Raw genomic sequence first — 22,733 nt, forward strand, 5'->3', positions numbered from 1 at the left:
TGTTTATCACAGAGTCACGAGCCTCCGCGCTCTCCCAGTTCCACAAGCGTCCCTTCTGGTTCCACGCCCCGTGGTCTCGCCAGGGAAACTTGCTCATTTGCTTCAGACAGAGGACACTCAAAATAGCCCCAAGTACTGCTAAAGTCTCAAGTAGATGCCATACCAACATCCACATTGTTTCTCAAGAATGAGAACTAGAAAGCCACGGTAAGTACCCTTTCGAGTTGAGTCCCCAGGCCTGCCTCCAAGAGCAGTTACATGTGGAAGTCATGTCTGACCTTAAGTGTGAGTTCTTCACAAACCTCCCAAGTCTAGCACATAGCAAATGTGAGCTGCTGGTGTGTTTGAACTACGCAATGTAACTATTGAATTTCTTTTTTTAAGATTTCCACCGAAGCCCCAAGCACTTCTAACCAGACAGATGCAGAACTCTATACTTTTGAATGCCCGGTTTATCAGACACCCGAGAGGTTAAGGACCTGGACAAGTACTGGCTTGGCCTCCAGCTGCTTGACGTCGGTGTCTTTACCCTCGAAGAAACCTCCCAGTCACTGGGTCACAATGCAGGTTGCATTGCTGTGTGAGAAGAACGAGAAGTAAGCTTGCGTCCCAGCCCACCGGACTTCGGACTGTAACCAGATGTGCGTTTCACAAGACACGCACACGTGTAACACCCTCATAAAAACCTGTGTTCAGCCAGGCGCAGTCTCTTTCTTCCGCCATTCGGGAACACGTCAGCACTCGGGGGAACCTTCCAGCTGCTTTTCTGAGCAGCGCCTCCGCACCTGGGCGGGACTGCAGGTGAGTGGGCATGTCCTGGGCTGCGGCCAGCAGATACCAGGGCTTGCTTCTGTGAACTTCTTGACTCCAAAGGGTGGTTTTCACAGCTGCAGACAGTGACACATGCGCACGGAGAGTGGGCCTGGGGAACGCTTTCCAACCCCGGGGCCTGGCTGCAGACTCCCAGAAAAGGGCGGGCCTTCCCTCACCGAACAGCCTCTTTCTCACTTCTCCCCCCGCCGAAAAGCCAATCCTGAGAATTCAGCAAACTGGATTCACGCCCAGACGTGTTTCTGCAGGTAGGGTTTTCATCCTTGAGCCCCACGTTGAGCACTCCCGAGAAGGGCTATGTTACCCTCAGACCACCTCCACACAGCGTGCTACAGCCGCCACATTTTACACACGTGGAGGCCGGTGCCCCCACACCCGAACGAGGCTCTGTAGCAGCCCCGAAAGAAACGGTAACATCTACTTAATTTTCTAAGAAATCGTACTGCCTGAAAGTAACATTAAGAGTGAAGGGCACACAATGTTATAGAAAAGCATTACAAGGCCCTCGTCCCTGTCATTTAGGAATTAGTAAGAAAATGATAAAGTACAGGATGTTAACAATAGACAAAAGGTGGGATCTTATTTGGTCCAATTCATTTGCTAAAATAGTTTTAGGAATTGTCCATGGTTAACTAGAACGGTCCATGATTTATGGAACCTACCAACACATACAGCCTTTTGTACAAAAGTAAAGGCCACAGTGGCTAGAGTCCCGCCGGCCTGCTGGATTCCCTGCGGAATGTGTGCTGCTCCTGGGCCACAGGGAATCCAGGAGGCGGGCGGGACCCTAGCCAAAGGGCCCAGGAGCAACAGGGCGGGCGGGCGCCCTGAGGACCCCTGCTTCATGAGCAGAGTTACCGCAAAGGACAAAGCGAGGCGCCAAGTGATCAGAGGATACCTTTTTATTTCCAACATTCCCAGCTTAAAATTTCATTAGAAAATCTGTCAAATAAAAGTAAAAAACAAAACAAATTGTAGCTGCTGGCAGCCTCCTTTCTCATCACTGGGGAAAGAACTCAGTGTCCTCCTTCCTCCCCACAGCTTCCGTGGTGGACCTAGGCCAGGGTACGCGGGGCCACAGGCTCACCAGACTGTTGCAGACTACAGGGTGCAGACCCCCGTGGGACCACAGCGCCAGGGGCTGAGTCACACCGCAGGGCGGCGCAGGCACCAGTGGCTCAGGTAGAACACGCGAGATTAAAAGCACTCCGTTGGCTACATCCCCAGATGCTGAAATTGGAAGGCCAGTGGGCTTGCCTTCCATTGTGGAGTAACGAATGAGTAGACTCCCTCGACCTAACTAGAACTTAACAGCTAACACTACCTTATACACATCTATTGAACTAAGAGAGAAAGGATTTCAAACTATTCCCTTAAATTGTTTGTAGATGACAACATTCCTTCACAGAGGTTTGTAAATAGAAACACGGTATAAACTGCATGAGCGCGACAGTAGCAAAAAGTTTAATTAAACAAGTCAAAAATATATAAAAACAGTAGCCCGAAATGGCAAATTTTCATCCACCAATCTGCATAAAAATGTTTAAATAGGGATGTTCCTGCAAAAATATATATCTTTTTTCTATTTGCAACAGTTTATAAAGGCAAACACCTGCATTTGAGGTAGAAAAAAGCCAAATTTGCAAACTTTGGATTAAGAAAAATACCCTTCCTATATCTTAATAGCATCTTTTATATAACAGTAAGTGAATTCTAATTGTTTCAAAAAGTTTAATTCACATGTTCACGTGTAGTACTTTACAAAATTTAATTTAAAATACTGTAAATGTTTTTGTTAGCTCTTCAGTCCTGGCAATTATTTCACATTCAAAATACTGTACAGAAAACACTGAAGTCACCGTATATTACATAAAAGCTGTACATTTACACTTTCAAACAGTTTCAGAAGTTCCGATTAAGCGAACTACTGCTGATGGTCTCGCTACAACAGTGCCGCTAACAAACGCCCACCCCTTTTCCGGCAGAGCCTTTCACCTGAGTCCGGGCGTTCCTTTCCAGTCACGTGACTAGTTAATGCATCCATTTCAAGGAAACAAACGAAAATTCTCCTACTACCAGAAAACATAATGCACTTTAACTGTAACAGTGTTTTCACTTAAGAACCAACTGACAGAAAGATCAAAACTCATAAATGTCAAAAGTATTTTTCTCAGGGCCTTGATCAGACTTTTAAGGACTGAAAACTTCCTATTAGAACGCGAAGTCGAACACCTCTATGATTTTTCCTGATGTTGATTATTATGATTTAATAAAAACAAACACGGCGATAGGCAAAGACTCCAGGGCTCTACAGTCCTGACTCAAAAACACAAGGAAACTTGGAGACACTCAGTGCAGTGAAAGAAAGTCTGTGTTTGGACTGGTTCCTCACGGCGCAGTTCAGAGCACAGCCAGCGGGGCATCAGTAGACGTAGGGCAGGATGCGGTAGGGCACACGCTGGCAGTACCGGTCCCAGGCCACGCCGTATTTCTTCCTGCACTGGCGCTCGTCCCGAGCTTCTCGGTGGACAAGCAGCAGGGTGAAGTAAATCACGTAGAAATACGGCAGAATGTGGTTAAAGCCTGCGGGGAAGAGCAGGAAACAGTATGAGGTACTTTGATTCCCACTGCTACACAATATGCAGTTGTTCCTGCTTTTCCCCAAACCCTCGGAAAGAACCCTAAGGTACCTTCATTTTCTCCAATAAGGGGAAAACCCAACCAGTTCAGGAAACCCCACTAGTGCATGAAAAGTGTGATTAGTCCATTCTAACAACCCATCATGCTGCGAACATTTGTCCTCATACTTAGAGCAAATGTGCCTGTCCCCCGCCCCAGCCCTCCCACACCCAGTGAGCAGCAGGGAGGGGCCGCACAGGGCTGCTACCAAACAGAGCCCGCACCTCGGGAGCGCCCGGGTGTCCGGGATGGAGGCACACCGAGCCACGAGAAAAAAGCTCCACTGACTCCATACATCCCGCTGAGCAAAACGCATGAGGTGCCGTTCCAAACTGAAAATTCTGCGTCTAGAAGTTTCGAGTGAAACTTCAGGCTCTGTGAGTCGCTAGCTCCCCGCAGAGACCGGATCAGTGAGGTGCCACTTGTCCACAGGTCGGGGGGAACGTCTGCCGTGGGTCGCCCCAACCTCGACGAGGCGACCCCACTCACAGTGACTCTGCCCACAAAGTCCCCATGAAGGACACACACCTTGGGGGTGGCCGGAGAGAGTCAGGTTAGTGCACCCCCGAATGCTTACCACACGGGAGGGACCACGCCAGGGCCATGATGAGATCACCCAGGTAATTGGGGTGGCGGACAAAGCCCCACCAGCCGGACACCAGGAGGTTTTTTCCCGTTGCAGTGTGAATGGTTTTTAAATCTTCATAAAAACAGAAACACGTTTGCAGTGACACGTAGACAAGTGGAGGCATAAAATCTTTATTCAGCCCTGGCTGGTGTGGCTCAGTACTGTGAGCACCACCCTGCGAACCAAAGGGTCGCCGGTTCAATTCCCAGTGAGGGCACATGCCTGGGTTGCAGGCCGGGTCCCTGGTTGCGGGCACGCGAGAGGCAACCACACACTGATGTTTCTCTCCCTCTCTTTCTCCCTCCTTCCCTCCCCCCCTCTGCAATATAAATAATACAAATATTAAACCGACACTTACGTGCGAGCCTTGGGTCAGCGGGGTTTCTCCGGAATGCGTTTTTCTGAGTATTTGCACATCGGAAGATTACGTAGCCACAAACTGTAAATTTTTAAAGATGTCATGTTAGCGATTTAGATATAATCTAATATTTCAAGGCATCTGTAACTTCACTTAGAGATTACTTCTGAGCTCTGAGGACACTTCCAAAGTAGAGCACCTTTTAGGCAAAACTAACCTATAATAGTGCCATCCGTGAACAAAACACAACACAGCCCACATTACAATACCCAATACTGGAACTGAAGATACTGCAGACATAGGCTCTGCTAGTGGTGACACCTACTGGCCACACAATGAACACTTTGTTAATGCTACTACATCTCGCTCGTAAATACACGTCAGATCCCACCGCAGTCCTACAAGCTGGTAGCTTCATTTCAAATTTCAAAGTGTCCAAGTTACCAGGCCCTGACACACCACTGACTATGAACTATGGTATTGTCAGTCCTCAACAAAGCAGCCAACAGTTACTCCTTGTGACTAGCTCATCTGTAATGTCCTGTCTTACATGCCGCCCCACAGGTGTGGTTGGCATGGCTAAGCCTGTACCTGAAGGCCAATGCTGACGTCCCCTCCCCTCACTCTGGGGGAGGGGTTCAGTGAATGGGGCAGTGACAGGAAAGTGCCCCTGAAGCTAATCCATGTCACTAGCCCGCGGTGGGCCGCAGCTCCCCGCCAAACCGCACTGCCCGCTCTTCCCGAGCACGTCTCCCACGGGCCACCCTGCGCTGGCCCCTCTGCCTGACTCGGCTGCCTCCCAGCCCACTTTCACCCGCCGCGGTTCTGCTTGGACACCGTGTCCCCCAGGAGAAGCTCTACCTTCAACTCCCATCACCTCTGGTCTATCAGTCCCTCTTCTAGTCTCCTCCGTGGGCCTCACGAGAGTGTCTGAGAGTCTAGTCCTCCTGTCAGAATATAAGTCCTAGGAAGGCAAGACTAGTCTTCCTACTTCTTCAGGCGCCTACCAAAAAAGCAGGCACTCAATAGAAAAAAAATGCATCATTACTAAACAATTACATTTAAACTTAACTCAAATTAAATTTAAATTCAAAAGCAAACTGCTTGTTCAAAAACTCTCTCTTTAGAACAAACTGGTAATTGCCACATAGGAGGGAGGTCGGGGCGCTGAGTGAAAAAAAAGGGATAAAGATTACAAAACGGCCACGAGGATGCAAAGTGCAGCAGAGGAGGGGACGGGAACGGAGTCGGTAGTTACTGTCATAACTACGCGAGGGGCCGGGTGGGGGCCCGACTGGGCGGGGGTCGCTGCGCGGGCCGTGCGAGTGTCTGCCCGCTCTGCCGCACCCCTGATGCTGGCACTGAACATCAAGCGTAACTGCAAAATCTTGTTACATGTTAAAAAATTTTAAAAATTAATAAATCATTCTCTCTTTAGAGAACTACTGAAGAACCTAGGTAGGAAGTATCCATTTTCTTTGCAAGATGCAAGAATCTTACCATTCCTCTATCAAAATGACTTAAAATGGAGCTCATTATGGCCATTTAAAAAGGCACATTACGAATACGTAGAGACCAGAGCACAACAGAGCTGGTGCGTAACACTTAATACCCAGAGTGAAGTCAATACTCACGTTTCAGAGCAATAATTAAAGAAGCCACCGGCCAAGACACCTCATGCGGATGGCGGACTAAATAAAAGGCCTGGAAGCTGTAGATGAACGGGACCCACACCAGGTCCCCGAAAGCCAGCATGAACCCAAACCCGTCGTGGGTGATGTCCATGGTCGTCAACACCGCTTCCTGGGAGGGCAGAGAGGGGAAGGAGAGTTTTTTAAAAGTCAGGGGGAGAAAGGTTTCTGTATTTAAAGTATTTGAATAAAGTAATAGTTTATAGTCAGGTTTATGAGGGGCTGTGGGAGGGCACACCAGCCGAAACTGTTCTGGAAGTGGGGAGGGGTGGGACTCTGGCTCCCCGGCGTGTTTCACACCCAGTGGTCCCGCAGGCTCCGCCTGCTGTCCCTCCGCCCTCCTCTCTGTGGTCCTGGACAGCTGGGGCATCTCTGACGTCTCCACACCTTGGCCCCAGCCAATGCCTCGGCCTGGAACAGCCTTCTCCAACCTCAGCTTAGGCCTCCCCTGAGCTGCCCTCTTTGCCCCCTCCCTTCACACATGGCACTTCTCAGACGCTTCCACCCTCCCAGAGGCTGGAGCAAACGTGGCACTGGGCGGGGACCACGTCCCTCTCCCCCATTAGACCAGGAGATAAAAACCAGGACGCCACGCCGCCCCAGCACACGGCGCACTGCCTGCCTGCCTGCGTGGAGGGCGTGTTCAGTGTGTTTGCTAGGGGAAGAACGAGATCGCCAGCTGCCTCTGCTTCAAGTCCACGTGCACCAGCATAACTTCCAACCATAATCTTGCTTTTCAGCCCGATTGTCCACGTGAGGAAATAAGCCACCAGGCAACATGGCACGCTGCCCGCCACACCTCTCACGCTGAGTTAACAAGTGTGGACGCACTCTCGGGGACTTGGTCAGCACGACCAAGTACCCAGATCACCCCCGGGCCTGGGAGCCTTCTGCTGTGCTCACCGGGCGGCTCAGAGCCTCAGGGCACTGACATAGATCCAGGGCTCACGAGCCCGGTGGGCAGGGCATTCTCCTCGCTCCACGTGAGAAGCGGAGGCCCCGAGAGGTCAGGTCACTTGCCCACACTCAAAGCCCTCTGACCCCAAGGCCTCTGCTTTTAAAATGAATTACCTCGTTCCAGAGTGCGTCCATCACGTAGAAGAGCTGGAAACTGTTAACCAAAATCATTGCCAAGGATGGAGTGGCACGATTCTGTAACTTCATCTCAGCCAGAAGCATTGCCAAGTTAACAACCACCTGAAATACAGGGGCGAGAATAGTCCGGAGCACCTCCACAGACGCCCGCAGCCGCCAGAGGGAAAGACGGCGCCTTCGCAGCTGAGAGGCCACCTGCAGACACCACCTGGCCCAGCAACCTCTGAAGAGACAAACGGCGTCACGAGCCCCGACAGGACGCAGTGAGAATACAGTATTCCTGCCAAAAACGCCTCGTTCCCTCCCATCATGAGAAAACACTGGACCAATCCAAACTCCAGTGTCCTTTCCAAGGGTCAGAGTCAGGAGACACAAGGAGGCCAAGCAACTGTGTCCGAAGGACACCGAAGCAAGATAACAGCGCAATGCACTGTGGGGCCTGCAGAGGGCGCCGGAACAGCACAGGGTCACCAGTGGGAAAACTGGTGCGACTCAAGGCCTGTGGGTCTAGTTAAAAGACTGTAAACAGTGTCACCATGCGGTCCTTGGTCACTAGGCCACGGCTATGCCAGACGTTACCACTGGGGACGCAGGGTGACAGCTGTAAGAGAACGCTCTACTTTTGTGACTCTCCTAATACGTCTAAAATACGTTGTTGTTTTTAAAGGAAGAAAATATGTTTTTCATTATATGAATGCATCGGCTATCATTTTCCTACATAAACAGAAACAACTATAAAAACAAGCTCTTTTAAACTTTAATAACCTCTAACAGGGCATCTTAACCCTCGGGACTATATTTATACTAAGAAAATATTTTAAGTAGACAGATTTAGAGAAAGCTATAATTATTCCTAAAAATATATCACCCACAGCTTACACTGAAATTTTCTACTATTCTAAGTCCAAGACTAATTTGCGCTACTGAACTGAATTTTTTTAAAAAAGAAAGAAAAAGACATACCCATCCAATCAGTCCAGGACGCAATTCACAAAAGTATTTGAGATCGAAAGTACCAATCCGAGGATTTAATTCACGGCCAATGAAGAAATCATAGATGACATTTCCTGAGAAGGGAAAGGTTCTTACTCAAGCAGAACTTTTTAGAAAAGCTCTGTTCCAAATCCCAATCACGAGGCTTTAAAAGTCACAATTCAGTCCAGAGGCCGGGCGCACAGGTGCCGCGGCAGGAGGAGGAGGAGCCAGTGAGGACAGTGGGCAGCTGGGCAGCCCGCCCCTCTGGAAGCATCCAAAGCTGCTAAGGGGCCGGGAGGGCGTGGGGCCTGGGCCAGGTCCCCTGACTGGGGAAACCACAGGGGTTTTTTTAAAAGTAGACTCACAATTTTCTTAAATAAGCAACTTTTTTTGTTTGTTTGTTTAAATACTTTAGGTCAGAATCAACCAATCTGAAATCTTTTTTTTTTTTAAGGATATTTACTACTTCGGATAAAAAAATAATACATGTAATAAATTATGATGCTATCAACCTTACTAAAACGTTTAAGTAAGGCACCGAAATGTCTTCTGTCAACAAGTGGCTAAAAAAGGGAAGAGAAACAAGTAGTTAAGTAGGAGGATATACAGTTTCTTCCTTTAACTTTATTTTTCTTCAGGTGTTTTCATCTCATAAACTGAAGCTGGAAGAGCAACGTCCGGAAGGCTGTGGGTGGCCGCCGCAGGGCGCCACATGCTCACCTGAACTGGCCGGCGACAGCAGGCCTGGGGGTGCGCGCCGGGCCCGCACGTACAGGTACACACTCAGGGCCACGGAGAACACCAAGGCCGCCAGCATGAGCTGGAGGAAGTGCCGGTATACATAGCGCAGGTCCACGCCCCACCACAGTGCGGCCCCCACCGCCACGGACGTCAGGAGGAAAGCATAGAACCCTTAAGGAAAGGCGAAAACTCCAGTGAGCGCAGGGTTTGCGTGAGATCCACCCCACTACAATACAAGGCAGCGCTGGGTTCTAAACTCTCCGTTTGGTTATTTAGGCCAAATACACGCAGATACATGAGCAAACACGACCTCTGGGGGTAGTCTTCAACAGACACCTCTCAGACAACTTTCCTCGTATTTCTACAGGCTGGCTGCGGGTGTACATGATCTTATCTGCTGCCCTCGGACCACCGGGAGACCACTCGCTGTTCACCGCTCTGGCCTAACCAGCTTTGACAGTTTACAGGGCACAACACTCAAAAGTTCCGAGCTATCAAGCCATCCATTTGGGTCTTTAGAAAAAAATCACCATTTAATCTATACTTGAGTCTTCTTCCATCAGCGAGAGGTGTTCCTTCTGCAACCTTAAAAGAAAAATATTTTCAATTAAAATGTTAAAAGCACAACACCATCATACGTATGTCTTCTTCTAATATTACAAATCTGAACCTGCCCAAGAAGGAGGACTATCTTTTAGTAGGGAAATCTAGTAACAAGTTATTTTTTTAATTGTATTTTATTGATTACGCTATTACAGTTGTCCCAGTCCCCCCACCCCGCCTTAGCAAACCCTCTGACCAATCGAGCCCACCTTCGGGAACCTGCCTGCAAGACAACCCTGGCAGCCCCCCCCCCAGTGTGCGAGCTATCGCAGCAGCCAGCCACGCCACCGCACGTGCCCCACGAGAATAAACAGCCCCGACGACTCCCGCGTGTCCTAATCTCGAGCTCAGAAAACTTTAACAACTTCAGCTGCACTGCCTTGCATTGGTGAGGTCCTTTTTTTTTTTTTTTTTATTTTGTAAACAATGTGATTTTACGGTGAGGTCTTTTTCAGCTGGGCCCCACCCTCTCACCCCTCTACTCTGGCCCATGTACCCGCTGCCGCAGCATAGGCTCTGCCATCTGCACGTATGTGCTCACCCACTTAGTCACGTCACGTCGGCAAGAGACTGAGCACCGCCTGCATGGGACCACTCACCTCTGTGCAGAACACCCACGGCGCGCCCACACGACAGGCACTGGAGAAGCACACCCCGTGGATGGGGTAAGTTAAAGTCAAAGTCCTCTGGCCAATGGCAGGCACATTTTACTACCCAAAATCACTATTCAGAATGTTGCAAGTCATTTTGAACTGTCAGCTACTAATATGGCATCATTTTTCTTGGGCTAAACTACTTTACCCTTTCATTAGCTATGAAAGGGAACCCAGGAGAAATTCAATACCTTCTGCGATCACGGGATTAGCAAAACCCCGCATGCTAGTTCCAAATGATCCTAATTTATTAGAGGTCTCACACAATACTGCGTTGGGTTTTCAGTTGGTGTCCATCTCTCTCCCTCTCCCTCTCTCTCTCTCTCTCTCTCTCTCTCTCTCTCTATATATATATATATATATATAATTACATATTCACACGCACATTATTTAACCACCAAACATGCTCTTCACAGGGAATACTATCTAGTTTGATATTAAGTAGCCTTGCCTAAGTTAATTGAACTGGTGATTTCTACAACACAGGCCGACCAGAAGAACGCCTGACTGTCCACGTCACAACAACCCTCAGCCAATAACGTGGTGGCGAGATTTCAAAGTATTTCCAGTCTGCAGCCCTATCGCCCTACCACTGGCCTTCGCCACTCCTAGTAAACCTGATCCTTTGGTTTACAGGCAGTTGGTAAACTTGCAAAGCCCTAAGAATAAGATCTCCAAATGAATTATTTATTGCTTAAGGAATCTCATGTTCCTTTAAATAATCCAAGTATTCTACCAAAAGGAGGAAAAAAACTACACTTAGCAATGAGGACAAATATTAGACATTTCATGAGTCTGAAAGAACAGAAAATGTCCCTGACAAATTACTGAAAATTAGAAACTCACCTTATTTTTAAAAATATATTAAGTAAAAGATGCAGACTAAATCCATGGAGCTCAGTAGCTTACCGACTGATCATTTTAAGTTCTGTATCTGAAATGGCATATAGTACAGGGGAAAATGTTCTTCCAGCAGCCTCTACCATTGGGCTACTTTGCACAATAGTTTATTCTTTTCTATTTGGTTTGGAAAGTTGCACAAGAGACCTCAATCAGATTTTTAAAGTGCCACTTAGAAAGCAAGCGTTATCAGCTACCAGAGTAAAGCTTAACAATCTAAGTTTGGGAAGTTATGACCAAGGACAGCTTTTAGCCTTAAACCTACTGTGAACCTCTCTTACATAAACACAGAGAAAGGGGAGGAAAACCTCACAGCACTCTGCAACCCCCTAACCACAAAAACTTACCTTCCCGATGGGCAGTAAGTAGAACAGAGCCTGAACAAAAAACCAGAGGAGGTAGACCCCAAACACCCTGGTTTCCCATAAACCACTCAAAGCTGGCAAAGGAGGCGGGAAATTCAGAAGACTGGGGTCCTTCTGTTCACACATCAGCAGCAACAGGAAGAGGAAGGCAGGCAGGCCAAGCATGATAAGAAACACACCTGCAGACAATCAGTGAATGTTCACAGCTCAGCTTTCAACCCAGTGTTTCCCATTCCCCGCCACCCCGAGAATCGTTTGGGTTTTTTAAGGTCAGAACTTAAGTCTGGCTAGCTGTTGGAAACCAGTTTCTGGTGTCCCATCAGAAAGTCCTCCTCTCTGCCTGTCGTGTCCAGTGGGTGAGCAATGTGGCCATTAACGCAGGGAAACAAGAGCTGATGTCCAAGCTCTAGGACATTACAATCCAACCACTATGGAGCAAACGTGCTGAAACTCCAGCAAGTTAAAGATCAGAACATCTAAAACGCATCTGCTTAACCTTATAAAAACAAGAGAATCCCCCCGCCCGCCCCCCCGCCAGGTTTCTAACAATTAAAATAGAATCACGCTCACGTAGCGTGCACAGACTTCAGTGATGCCCGACGCCACCTTTAACAGGCCGGTTAGCCAACAGCTTCAAAACCAAAGCAATGAAGCCCCGCAGGATTTTGAACCATTTGGCCAAGAAGGGTTTTCCTTTACTAGCTCGTAAAATCCCACCAGCACCACCCACTTAATAACTCCGAGCCTCTGAACACTCCAGATCTCCGACACTCCTCACCAACCCGTCAGGCCGGCAGGGCAGACGCCACGACCCCGTTCCACGTCTGCAGCTTCCTCCCGCTGCTCCTGCCGCAGCCAGGCCTGTCACCGCAGGTCTGAGGACTGGCGGATTTCCCTGTCCCTGAGTACTGACCGAAACCTATCGGCAGATTGCTCAAAGTTTTATTACAGCCACTCGGGCACCTTTCAACTCAATTATACTCCTCAAAAATGCTCCCGCCCCAGCTGCCCTTCCCGACTAGAAGGCTCTCCCCCAGGCTCCCGCCTGAGCTGCCTGCTTCATCCGGAACCCTTCAGAGAAGGGCCTTTCCTGTTCACAGTACTGCAGCTCCCGCCCACCCACCCTGAGTCCTACCCGGGACGCCTCCAAACTCCAAGTCCTTCGTCTGTGCGGCTGTCACTTCAAACGTTCTCAATGATGTAGGTCCTTTTGTAACAATTTCTTCTTCCTGAAATTCTATTTCTTTTAACTTGTTCTCTTCTCCTCTTGGACGAAGGCTATACTGTGTGGATATATAACTACTTTCTTGTGACAAATGGAATTTTTCCTAGTTAAAAAATAAAAACTGTTAAATATCTGTAATCAATAATTAATGCTCACATTAACTAATTCAGCATCTTAATATAGCCATATGCTAAGCATAAATTTGCTAAGTTACAGTCAGTCTTAAATGAAGAACAAATTTTTGGAATAGATTATAAGAAGTATTATGGTTTTCAATGTGCTTCCTTAGGAAAGTCACTTTAACAAACAAACCAATGACGTGAGCCCTGGCTGGTGTGGCTCAGTGGACTGAGTGCCAGCCTGCAAACCAGGCCTCCAGTAGGGGGCGTGCAAGAGGCAACCACACATTGATGTTTCCCTCCCATTCTTTCTCCCCCTTTCCCTCTCTAAAAATAAATAAAGTCCTTAAAAACAAAGAAGAAAACAACGACCCGAGATGAAAATGAGTGCTGTCGTACCTGCGGGGTTTTGTGAGGTATGTCATTCCTCTCTGTGTGTTCAGGTTCCCCGTTGTACCTGCTGATGCTGTTTCCAAATGGTTTCTAAATTGAGGAATACAAAGCATTTTAACCATATGAATCATAACTTACTAAAAAGGAACCTGATAGTAAATCTTTACTATTGTGCTATCAAGCAATAAAGAAAGCCAAAGATGTTCACAGCTTTAATTCTGAAGAATTCAGGATACTTTTGTTAAAAATAAAAAGGTATAAAATTAACTAAAACTTCCCAATCTACAAAAGATTGGATTTTATAGTATAGATTCCACATAAGTTCTTTCATCTTTTAAACATAACAACACTGAGCCCTGGCTGGTGTGGCTCAGTGGATTGAGTGCCAGCCTATGAACCAAAGGGTCACCAGTTCAATTCCCAGTCAGGGCACATGCCTGGATTGCAGGACGGTCCCCAGTAGGGGATGCGCAAGAGGCAACCACACACTGATGCTTCTCTCCCTCTCTTTCTCCCTCCCTTCCCCCTCTCTAAAAATAAATAAAATCTTTAAAAATAAATAAGTAAACATAATTACACTGAATGTTAAAATTTCCTTGTTCGATGACAGCTATTCTAACAGTATTTGCTATGTGAGTTAGAGAAGTAAAAAGTGGTCAATTAGTTCATGAACTGGTTTAAAAAAAAAAAACAAAAGACAAAAAGACATTCCCTGCCCCAAAATAGCCCATAATGGGAACTTAAGAAGTAATGGATACTTACACAGTATTACTAGTGACTCACACACCAATAACTTTTTCAATTTCATGCTGCCTGGTTTTCATTTAGCCTTAAATTTCCTGACTCAAGTCTCCTTTCTCGAACGTGCATTCTCTTTAAGCAGCAGACAGGTGTTCTTATGAGACTGAACAGGGAAAGTGCCTCAGCTGGCAGTTTTTTCAGGCGAAGCATGGCTGTAATCTGTCACTTTGCCCCTTTAAATGTCACTGACAAATTATAACGAATTATAACGCTAATGAACCAAAAGAAGGAAAACAAAGGAAACACCCAAGTCTATTCCTGGCTGGGTGGTTCAGTGGGTTGGAGCGCCATCCCGTACACCAAAAGGTTGTGAGTTCCATCCCCCGTCAGGGCCCGTGTGGGAGGCGCAATGTTTCTCTCTCACGTCAGTCTGCTCTATCCATCTGACCTGGCAGCTCCACTTGTGAGAATTTACCCTAAAGAAGTATCAGATGTTGTATCAAATTGTTTGTTTATAATGGTGAAAATTTCTGAAGAAAAAGCTAAATGTCTATCAATAAGGAAGCTGTATTTAACAATTATGTGTGTGTGTATATTTGTGTATCCAAACAATACCATACCACAAAAATGATGTAGAAAAACATAATGCAGGTTATTCCCAATATTTCACAATTTTTAAATCTCTACAAAACAGTATGTACATGATTCAGTTTTGTTTTTTTTTTATTCTCACCCAAGGATATGTGTTTATTGACTTTAAAGAGAGGGTAGGGAGAGGGGGGAACAGCAATGTGAGAAACATCGGTCAGCTGCCTCCCATACGCACCCTGCCTGGGAATTGAACCCACAACCTTTTGGTGTACGGGATGGCACTCCAGCCAACTGAGCCACCCAGTCAGGGCCACAATCCAGTTTTTTAAGGTGATTTTAAAGATCTATGAGCATTTTATCCAGAAAAAGTAAACAATGGGTGAATTAAAAAGTGACCTTTATTCAATTCTTTTTAATTAAAAATAACTTGTTTGGTCTACTGTCTCAACTGTGCTTTGTGTAAGGTTCTACAGGCCCCACACACCCTAACAGTTCCATGCTTGAACTTTTAAAGTAATTCCATTAAAATTATCATCTTTGAATAGGAAAAGTGATCAAGTAAGTATATTGATGCGAAGGGGCCAGAAGACGTTTATTTTGTACATGGACTTTTATACACTATAAAAGCTTACTCGGTTCAAACTAAAATCTCCATCTATTTCCTATTAAAAACTACTTTAAAAAAAAAACACACTAAATAGCATTCTTGTAGTTTAAATTGTTTTTCATTGGCATTTAAAGGCATTATACCTTCTATTCTTGCAAACATTCATTTTTATGAAATCTTACAAAGTCATCAACTTAGATTTGATGTTTCAACTGGCACTTTAATATTTTTAACTGCACATAATATGAGTAAACATGTTCTAAAGGGGAAGACCGTGTTTTGGACAGACTAAACACTGTACAAGGATAAAGATCTCCCAAAGACGCAGGCACATACCAATACCAGTGGAGTCAATTTTACTTCCAACACTTCCTTCCTTATTTCCTTAATGTCAGCATGGTGCGAGGCAGAGGCAGGCTGCTGCGAGCTTTTAGGTGGTCGGCCAGGGGATCGGCCAGGGGAACGGCGCCCAGGGGATCTGCGGCTGGGGGATCGGCGGCCAGGGGATCGTGACCGTGACCGTGACCTTGACCTTGACGGATTCCCTCGGCGTCTGGAGGGAGAACTGGAAGTTGAGCCACTTTTCCTTTGCCTGAAGGAAGTTAAAGGCTAGAGAGGGAGCAGAAGGCAGGGTTTTAGCACAAGTCCTAACTAACACACACAGACAGAGCAGAATCACAAGAGGGTAGCAAAGGCCGTGATTGGTACCGTTAACTCTACCACCAGCCTGGGAAACCCTGGGACTGAGGGTCACACTGGATGAGGTCAGTGAGCGAGGCTGCTGCCACAGGGACCCTCCCTGGGGAGACACACGCAGCCCTTCTACTCCCAGTTCTTCTTTGATGGTACCGCCACAAAATGAATGCGCCTAAACCAACTAGCTGTACATTCTCCCAAGAACATACACGAGATGAGTTACAATTAACACTGATTAAAGCTGAGATGATGGGACAAAAGAAATCTGCACACGGATGCTAATAACAAGAAAACGAGCCCCACAGTTTCACTCTGAACGAAACACACAGGCAGGTCTTGGACACGAGTACAGCTTGGATTACTCAGTGATGCTGAATGGCTTTGCATTTTTTAACTGCGTGCTACCAAGACCAACAGAAGAACGAGACTTTGTGACACGCGAGCATTATCTGTAATTCAAATTTCAGTGTCCGTAAGTAACGTAGTACTGGAACACAGCCTTGTCCGCGCCCGCCCAGGCTGCCTGGGGCTGCTCTCACTCTGCGGAAACAGTACGGCCCGCAAAGCCTAGAATGCTGACTACCTGTCCCTTCATCCAAACACGCTGCCGTCCCTGGTCAGCAGCCCCCTGGGGCCCGCAGGCTATGGGATCAAAGACCAGTTGTCACTGATCTGCAACAGAGAATGGAATTACAGAGAGGTGTGTAGAAAGGTCTCCAGCATTTTGACAAAGTAACTTTATGTCTGTTGAATCCGATAACAAAAAGTTAGGACGTATTGTGTACATCTTTTTCATCTGTCATTTTTATGGTGTTTTGTAAGTACTTGTACACCGTGGGTCAGATATTTGAAAGCCCAGCCCCCAGCAGACTCAAATCTAATTAATGTCATTCTCCTGATTGAATCCTCAGGGTCTGGGATGAAGCCCAAGCCCTCCAGGTCTGACCCCCCCACTGGCCCTGGCCCACCACACCGTTCCAGCACTTGGCCGGCTGTGCTCCGCCTGCGCTAAGCCTTTGGCATGCTGTCCTCTGTGGAAGCCGCCCTGCATCACCTGAGTTTTTCCTGCTGGGTCTCAGCACTGAGCCCTGGTGCCACCACTTCTAAAAGCCTCCCCTAAAACCCAGTGCCCTCCCTAACCCACGGCAAACTTCCATCACACAGCATATTAAACCAGGAACATGACCGATGTCAGCCTGTCTTCTCTAGTTGCCTGGGGACTTCTTAGGAACAGGGCGCTGTGTCTCATTCATTCATTCCTGGAGCCAAAAACACCATCGGACCCAAAGCAGGAGCGTGACCCTGCATTTCCACACGGCGCCCGAACTAACTACTCTGCCTGGAAAACCACACCTACAGTTCTTGCACGCTTACGACGAACGCGCGCTGCTAGACCAAAGGAGCACTCACCTTCATGTCACTCTCTTTCAACTCAAGTTCCGTCCCATCCTTGTATTTCACGGTGTAAAGCTGGGAGCTGCTGTCGTGGCTCAGGATTTCTACTTCGTAATAAAGTGAACTCCCCGGCCACCGACCTCTTACCACCTCGCCATCGGCAAATTTCCTGCTTGGCATTTTCGAAAATCAGTCTGAACAGTTTTAGAGGAAAAAAATGGAGTCAATGCACACACACTTACCTTTGTCTTTTTTCACAGATTGCACACTAGAATACAACTTTCCAAACTTTCACCTGGTCAGGAGTTTAGAGCCAAAAAGACCTATGGAGGAGCAGTGTGCAACCTCCTATTCGAAAGGTGAGAAACGAAAGCTTAACGGAATGCTAACCGTTTTGTCCAAGCCCATGAAAACAGGCAGCTTGAAATGGCAGAGTTGGGACAATACAGAGGGTGTTCTTTCTGCCAAACGTGTCCCATTAGGGACCACTCTGCATGGGACAGTTGGGTCACTGTGGCACGTGTGACACTAGGACACACCAAGTGGCTGCCTATGCAAAGCACTGCCATCTAATGTGACCACCCTTCTTGCTAATCAACAAGGGACAAGCTCCGAAAGATTCATTTTCTGATTTATACATTTGCATCTAACCTTACAAAGGCTTTACAAATAAATTAAATTTTTTCAGTGAAACAGAACAGAGTCCAGAAATAAACCCACACCTTTATAGTCAATTAATATTTGACAGAGGAAGCAAGCACATACAATAGGCTAAAGATAGTTTATTCAAAAAATGGTGTTGGGAAAATTGGACAGATACGTGCAGAAAAATGAAACTAGACCACCTTCTTACACCACACACAAGAATAAATTCAAAATGGATTGAAGACTTAAATGCTACACCTGAAACCATAAAAATCGTAGAAGAAAACATAGGCGGCAAAGTCTCGGACAGAGCCCGCTGCACTATTCTATCAGACACAGCTCCCCAGACAAGGGAAACAAGAGAAAAAGTGAATGGGACCACAGCAAACTAAAACGTTTTTGCACAGCAAAGGAAACCACCAACAAAATAAAAAGACAACCCACTGAATGGGAGAACACGTTCTCTGATACATCTGATAGGGGTTAATACCCAACATTTACAAAGAACTTACAAAACTCACCACCAAAAAAACAAACAATTAAAAATGGGCAGAGGACCTGACTAGGCATTTCTCCAAAAAGAGGACATACAGATGGCCCATAGACATATGAAAAGATGCTCAACACCACTAATCAACAGAAAAATGCAAATTAAAACCACAATGAGATACCACCTCACACCTGTCAGAATGGCCATCATCAATAAATCCACAAACAACAAGTGCTGGCGAGGATGTGGAGAAAGGGGAGCCCTTCTGCACCGTTGGTGGGAATGCAGACCGGTGCAGCCTCTGTGGAAAGCAGTATGGAGATACCTCAAAAAATTAAAAATGGATCTGCCTTTTGACCCAGAGATACCCCTTCTGAGAGTATATCTGAAGGAGCCCAAAACACTAATTCGGAAGAACATAAGCCCCCCTATGTTCATTGCAGCGTTATTTACAATCTGCAAGACGTGGAGGCAGCCCAAGTGCCCATTGGTAGATGAGTGGATGAAATAACTATGGGACATGTACACAATGGAGTTCTACTCGGTTGTAAAAAAGAAGAAAGTTTTACCCTTTGCGACAGCATGGATGGGCCTGGAAAACTTACGCTAAGTGAGATAAGCCAGTCGGAGAAAGACAAGTACCATGAGATTTCACACATGTGGAATCTAATGAACAAAGTGGACTAACGAGCAAAATAGAGACAGACTCCTAGATGGAGAGCAGGATGAGAGCTGGGGGGGTTAGCGCAGGGTGGAGGGATTGAGCAAAAAGGAAAAAGGACCCACGGACATGGACAACAGTGTGGTGATTGTGGGGGTGGGGGGAAAGGGGAGGGGGGTATAAGGGGACTAAATGGTAATGGAAAAAATACAATAAAAAAATTAAAATATATTTAATTTTTAACAAATAACCTTTATTGAAAACAACAAACTATGAAACAGGCCAGTCTGGAAAAATCAAGGATGTATAATTAACATTACTATAACCCACCAACGGGGAGGAAAAAAATCCAAATCTACAATGAATAGCAGATTTGGGGTTCTTTCATAAAGCTTTCAAGTCCCAAATGCACACCAGGAACTCGGCCAATCTAACACCTGGACTAACATGTAACCTGGCCTTCACCCCCTTGGTACAACTTTCTTTGCCACCAAACCAAAACGTGGCCCACAAAACCTTGTATAAATGACATTCTAAGAAGCCACAAGCAACCCATAGGAACTGCTACTTAGAAGAGGCCTGTCCACAACCCTTTCTCAAACACCAGCTGCTTGAGGGGTGCTCCAGCTTTGGGGAGTAATGCTTCTCCCTCCACTCACAGCAGAGTCACACAGGGACAGAAGCGGAGCCTCTGACCTGCAATACCACCTCAACTGGCTGGGCTCAGGCCACCAAGCAGGTGGCACAATGAAAAGGCCCTCCCTCCATCGCCTATATATCATCTGGGCATAAAGGTACACATTCCTTACCCAGCTCCTTCGGAGAGCTGGTCACACGATGACAACGTTTAAGAACGTGTGACAACTCTGTGGAATTGGGAAAGGAGAAAGTTACACTACCTCCCCCCTCCCCCCAAAAAAACATCTTTCCTAAGCACCACGTTTCTTCAGGTAATCACCTGAGATAATACTTAACGAGCTCCACTTGCTCAGGAAGACAGGGCAAGGCTGGGAGATGAAAGGAAACACAACTAGGCTCTGGTGAAGGAGACAGCTTTCTCCCAGCACTGCGGAGATAGCATCGTTGTAATGGATGGGTTTGGCCTTGGGGTTCCCGGCAGAGGGACCCGGATGCTCTGGGGATGAAGTCACACCTGCCTGAGGGGGACTGGGGAAGCAGCGGCAGTGGACACCTTGGGACATGGCGGAAGGACACGAAAAAGGAAGGTGACAACAGCAAGCTTTGCCTGTTTCAACATGTAGCTCGAGCCTCCGAGTTCGAAGAAAGAGGAAGGAAACGGGCTCTCCTCTCTCCTCTGTGCCCCTCTTTCTCCCTGGACCCCCTCAAATCAAGCCCCTGTTTTTGATACTAGTTCTCCCATGTTGGCCAACCAGGGTAAAAAGAAGGCAAGTCCATCTTTCTGCATTAGGATGCCATTCGAGTTTCAAACAACTCTTCATAAACTTTTGAAACAATCTTAGGAACCTCCTGGATTTTTCAAAAGGCCCTTGAGCAGATTCTGGACCTTTCTGAAAAACGTATTTATTGACCTCTTTCTGTAACCAATTAAATATTTGGGGTTAAACAAATTCAGATACCTGGTGGGTATCTGTTAGGTCTCTAAGCTCAATTTAAAAAAAAACAAATGAATTGGGGCCTAAGAGCAATATTTCACACGGTGGTTGAAAGAGAAAAAACAAACAAACCAGCTCTCCCAGGAAAACCACTGTCTCACATACAACTGCTCCAAAAGCTGGAACCGGCAACATTACATCCACCCCCCCTTTCCACAAGACCCAAGCGCCACTGCCACACAGGGTGACACCGTGCAATCACATCCTAATAGAATGCTGGGCAGCAGTGAAGTGGCCGAGAAAGGACACAAGTGCATCTCATCATGGACTCACAGGAACAGGCCTCCCTCAGGAAGTTTTAGCCAAGCGTGGAAAGAAAAAATCTGCTTACTAAACAATGTCCTCCTCCCCCATAAGCGGTGGAAACAGGGGGTCTCAGGCTTTTCTCCATGAAGCCACATGCTTGCTAGCACACCAAAATCCTCACACATTGGCTCCAATGTTACTATTTACCCACACAAGAGAAAGCTGCTATTCTCTGCCCATTTGTGTAATGCTAAGGGTCTCTGGCCATCTTTCCTTCGCTTTTCCAAACTAGTCTAATTGTGCAGAAAACAGGAAGCTCAAATGAAGTTGGACCGCTTTCCTTCAACACCTGAGCCCAAGTCTGGCCTACATTTCTGCAGGTAAACCACCAATAGGAATGAATCACTGGCCTTGCTCAGGATGCAAGCGCAGGATGGCCTGATGTTCCCCCCTAAGAAATAAAAAGTGAAGGTAAGGCTCATCCCCCTCCTACTCACTCTTTTCCCTCCTCTCTAGACGGCTCTCAAAAAGAAAAACAACTAACTTAGGGTCCTGCCGCTGTCCTCCTTTCCCGTCCTTCACAGCAGTTGCTACTACAAAGTGTGGTTACAGATTTGCTCGTGTCCATTTGCCAGGCCTGAGGACTAGGACTAGCTCGGCTCTGGCTACGCCTCACGTAGCAGGTGAGCAAGCCCACGGGCTCCGGGCTGAACTCTGATCATCCAAGCGCTGTCCAGTGTATCCACGGGGTCGTTCTGAGTATCCCAGCCTGACTTCCCACCTGCTACATACAGCCAAATGGGTGAAGTGCTTGGAAACAGGCCCTCTTTAATCAAGTGCTTACTGAGGGCCCCTTGAGCCTGCTAGCACGGGTCATTATGAAGCATTTTTAAATGCCTTAAAACAGGACTGAGCTTTAGTAGGAGCACATCAGACTTCCCCAACGATCCGTTTTGGGGTGTGCGCAAACACCAGGCGAGAGAATGCAACACATGCAAGCGAGCAAGCCTGCAGTCCGCACTGGAGAGCCACCAAAGCGAGACAGCCACGACCCTCAAGGCCAGTGACAACCAGTGCGAATTAGTCAACTTTGCAACCCCACTTCCCCGTCCGCCAGGCTGCCGCGCCTTTCCTGCTTCCCCACCCGCACAACCCTCGAAGCCACCCAGTTATCTGTCAAAAAGGAGCAAGAAACTGGTCCGGGAGGGCGGGGGCTGCAGGGCGGGGACAAAGGGGCCGGGGAGGGTCACGGATCCCCAAACCTCCCTAACCAACAACACTTTACAGCGACGCGGCGCGTCCAAAATGGAGGGAAACGTCCCCAATTTAAAACCGGCAGCTCCATTTCCGCAGCTGGCCGGGCTGGGCCGCGCGCAGTTCAAGCCCCGCCAGCTGCGGCTCCGACCGACCCCGAGGAGGGGCGGGAGAGGCCGCAGCACCAGGCCCAGCGCCCAGGGACCCCAGCCCACAAGCCGCGCCCCGCCGCGGCCCTCCCCCGCCCGCCCCCCGGGAGGCCGCACCGCAGGGAGCGGGCGGGGGTGGGGGCGCTCACCTACGCCAGGCTCCGGCGGGGACTCTCAACGACTCTGGGAGAGTTGCCGAGCTGCTACCCGGTGGCTGTTCCACACGCGCGACTCCGCCCCGCCGCGTTCTCGCGCTCTCGGGCTCTGGCGTCCCGCGATCCCGCGGCCCGGGCGCGCGCTGCCCGGGCCCTCGCCCCGCCCCTTGAGCGGGCCCCCAAGGTTTCCATTGGCTCTTCGGCCTTTTGAAT

At 47.8% G+C, this 22,733-nt stretch overlaps 2 protein-coding genes across 2 annotated transcripts in view; one reads left to right on the forward strand and one right to left on the reverse strand.

The window, feature by feature from the left end:
- DNAH14 (dynein axonemal heavy chain 14) overlaps window positions 1-1,195 on the forward strand; it is a 182,140-nt gene extending 180,945 nt beyond the window's left edge. The window contains exon 84 of the mRNA XM_053913105.1: window positions 385-1,195. Within this exon, the coding sequence (XP_053769080.1) occupies window positions 385-600 (216 nt within the window). The 3' untranslated portion in view covers window positions 601-1,195. The remainder of the gene's footprint in view (window positions 1-384) is intronic.
- Window positions 1,196-1,718: 523 nt separating this feature from the next.
- Window positions 1,719-22,671, reverse strand: LBR (lamin B receptor). The gene is made up of 14 exons (XM_053913018.1): window positions 22,515-22,671; window positions 17,302-17,480; window positions 15,532-15,804; window positions 13,263-13,346; window positions 12,655-12,847; window positions 11,502-11,698; window positions 9,529-9,583; window positions 8,978-9,169; window positions 8,246-8,349; window positions 7,259-7,384; window positions 6,131-6,299; window positions 4,497-4,577; window positions 4,088-4,210; window positions 1,719-3,414 (listed from the first exon to the last, which is right to left on the reverse strand). Exons 2-14 carry the CDS (start codon window positions 17,464-17,466, stop codon window positions 3,254-3,256), a joined length of 1,923 nt encoding a protein of 640 aa, XP_053768993.1. The 5' UTR covers window positions 17,467-17,480; window positions 22,515-22,671; the 3' UTR covers window positions 1,719-3,253.
- Between the last annotated feature and the right edge of the window lie 62 nt (window positions 22,672-22,733).

This window comes from Desmodus rotundus, chromosome 10 (assembly GCF_022682495.2).
Source record: "Desmodus rotundus isolate HL8 chromosome 10, HLdesRot8A.1, whole genome shotgun sequence".
Taxonomy (NCBI): domain Eukaryota; kingdom Metazoa; phylum Chordata; class Mammalia; order Chiroptera; family Phyllostomidae; genus Desmodus; species Desmodus rotundus.

Bases quoted from the DNA above. Each gene is read 5' to 3' on its own strand.
- LBR (XM_053913018.1), bottom strand. From the start codon at position 17,466: ATGCCAAGCAGGAAATTTGCCGATGGCGAGGTGGTAAGAGGTCGGTGG. The intron at 6,300-7,258 runs GTAATTCATTTT...CTGCCCTCCCAG, and splicing joins TGGACGCACTCTGGAACGAG to GAAGCGGTGTTGACGACCAT. The intron at 4,211-4,496 runs GTAAGTGTCGGT...GTTTTTATGAAG, and splicing joins CGCTGACCCAAGGCTCGCAC to ATTTAAAAACCATTCACACT.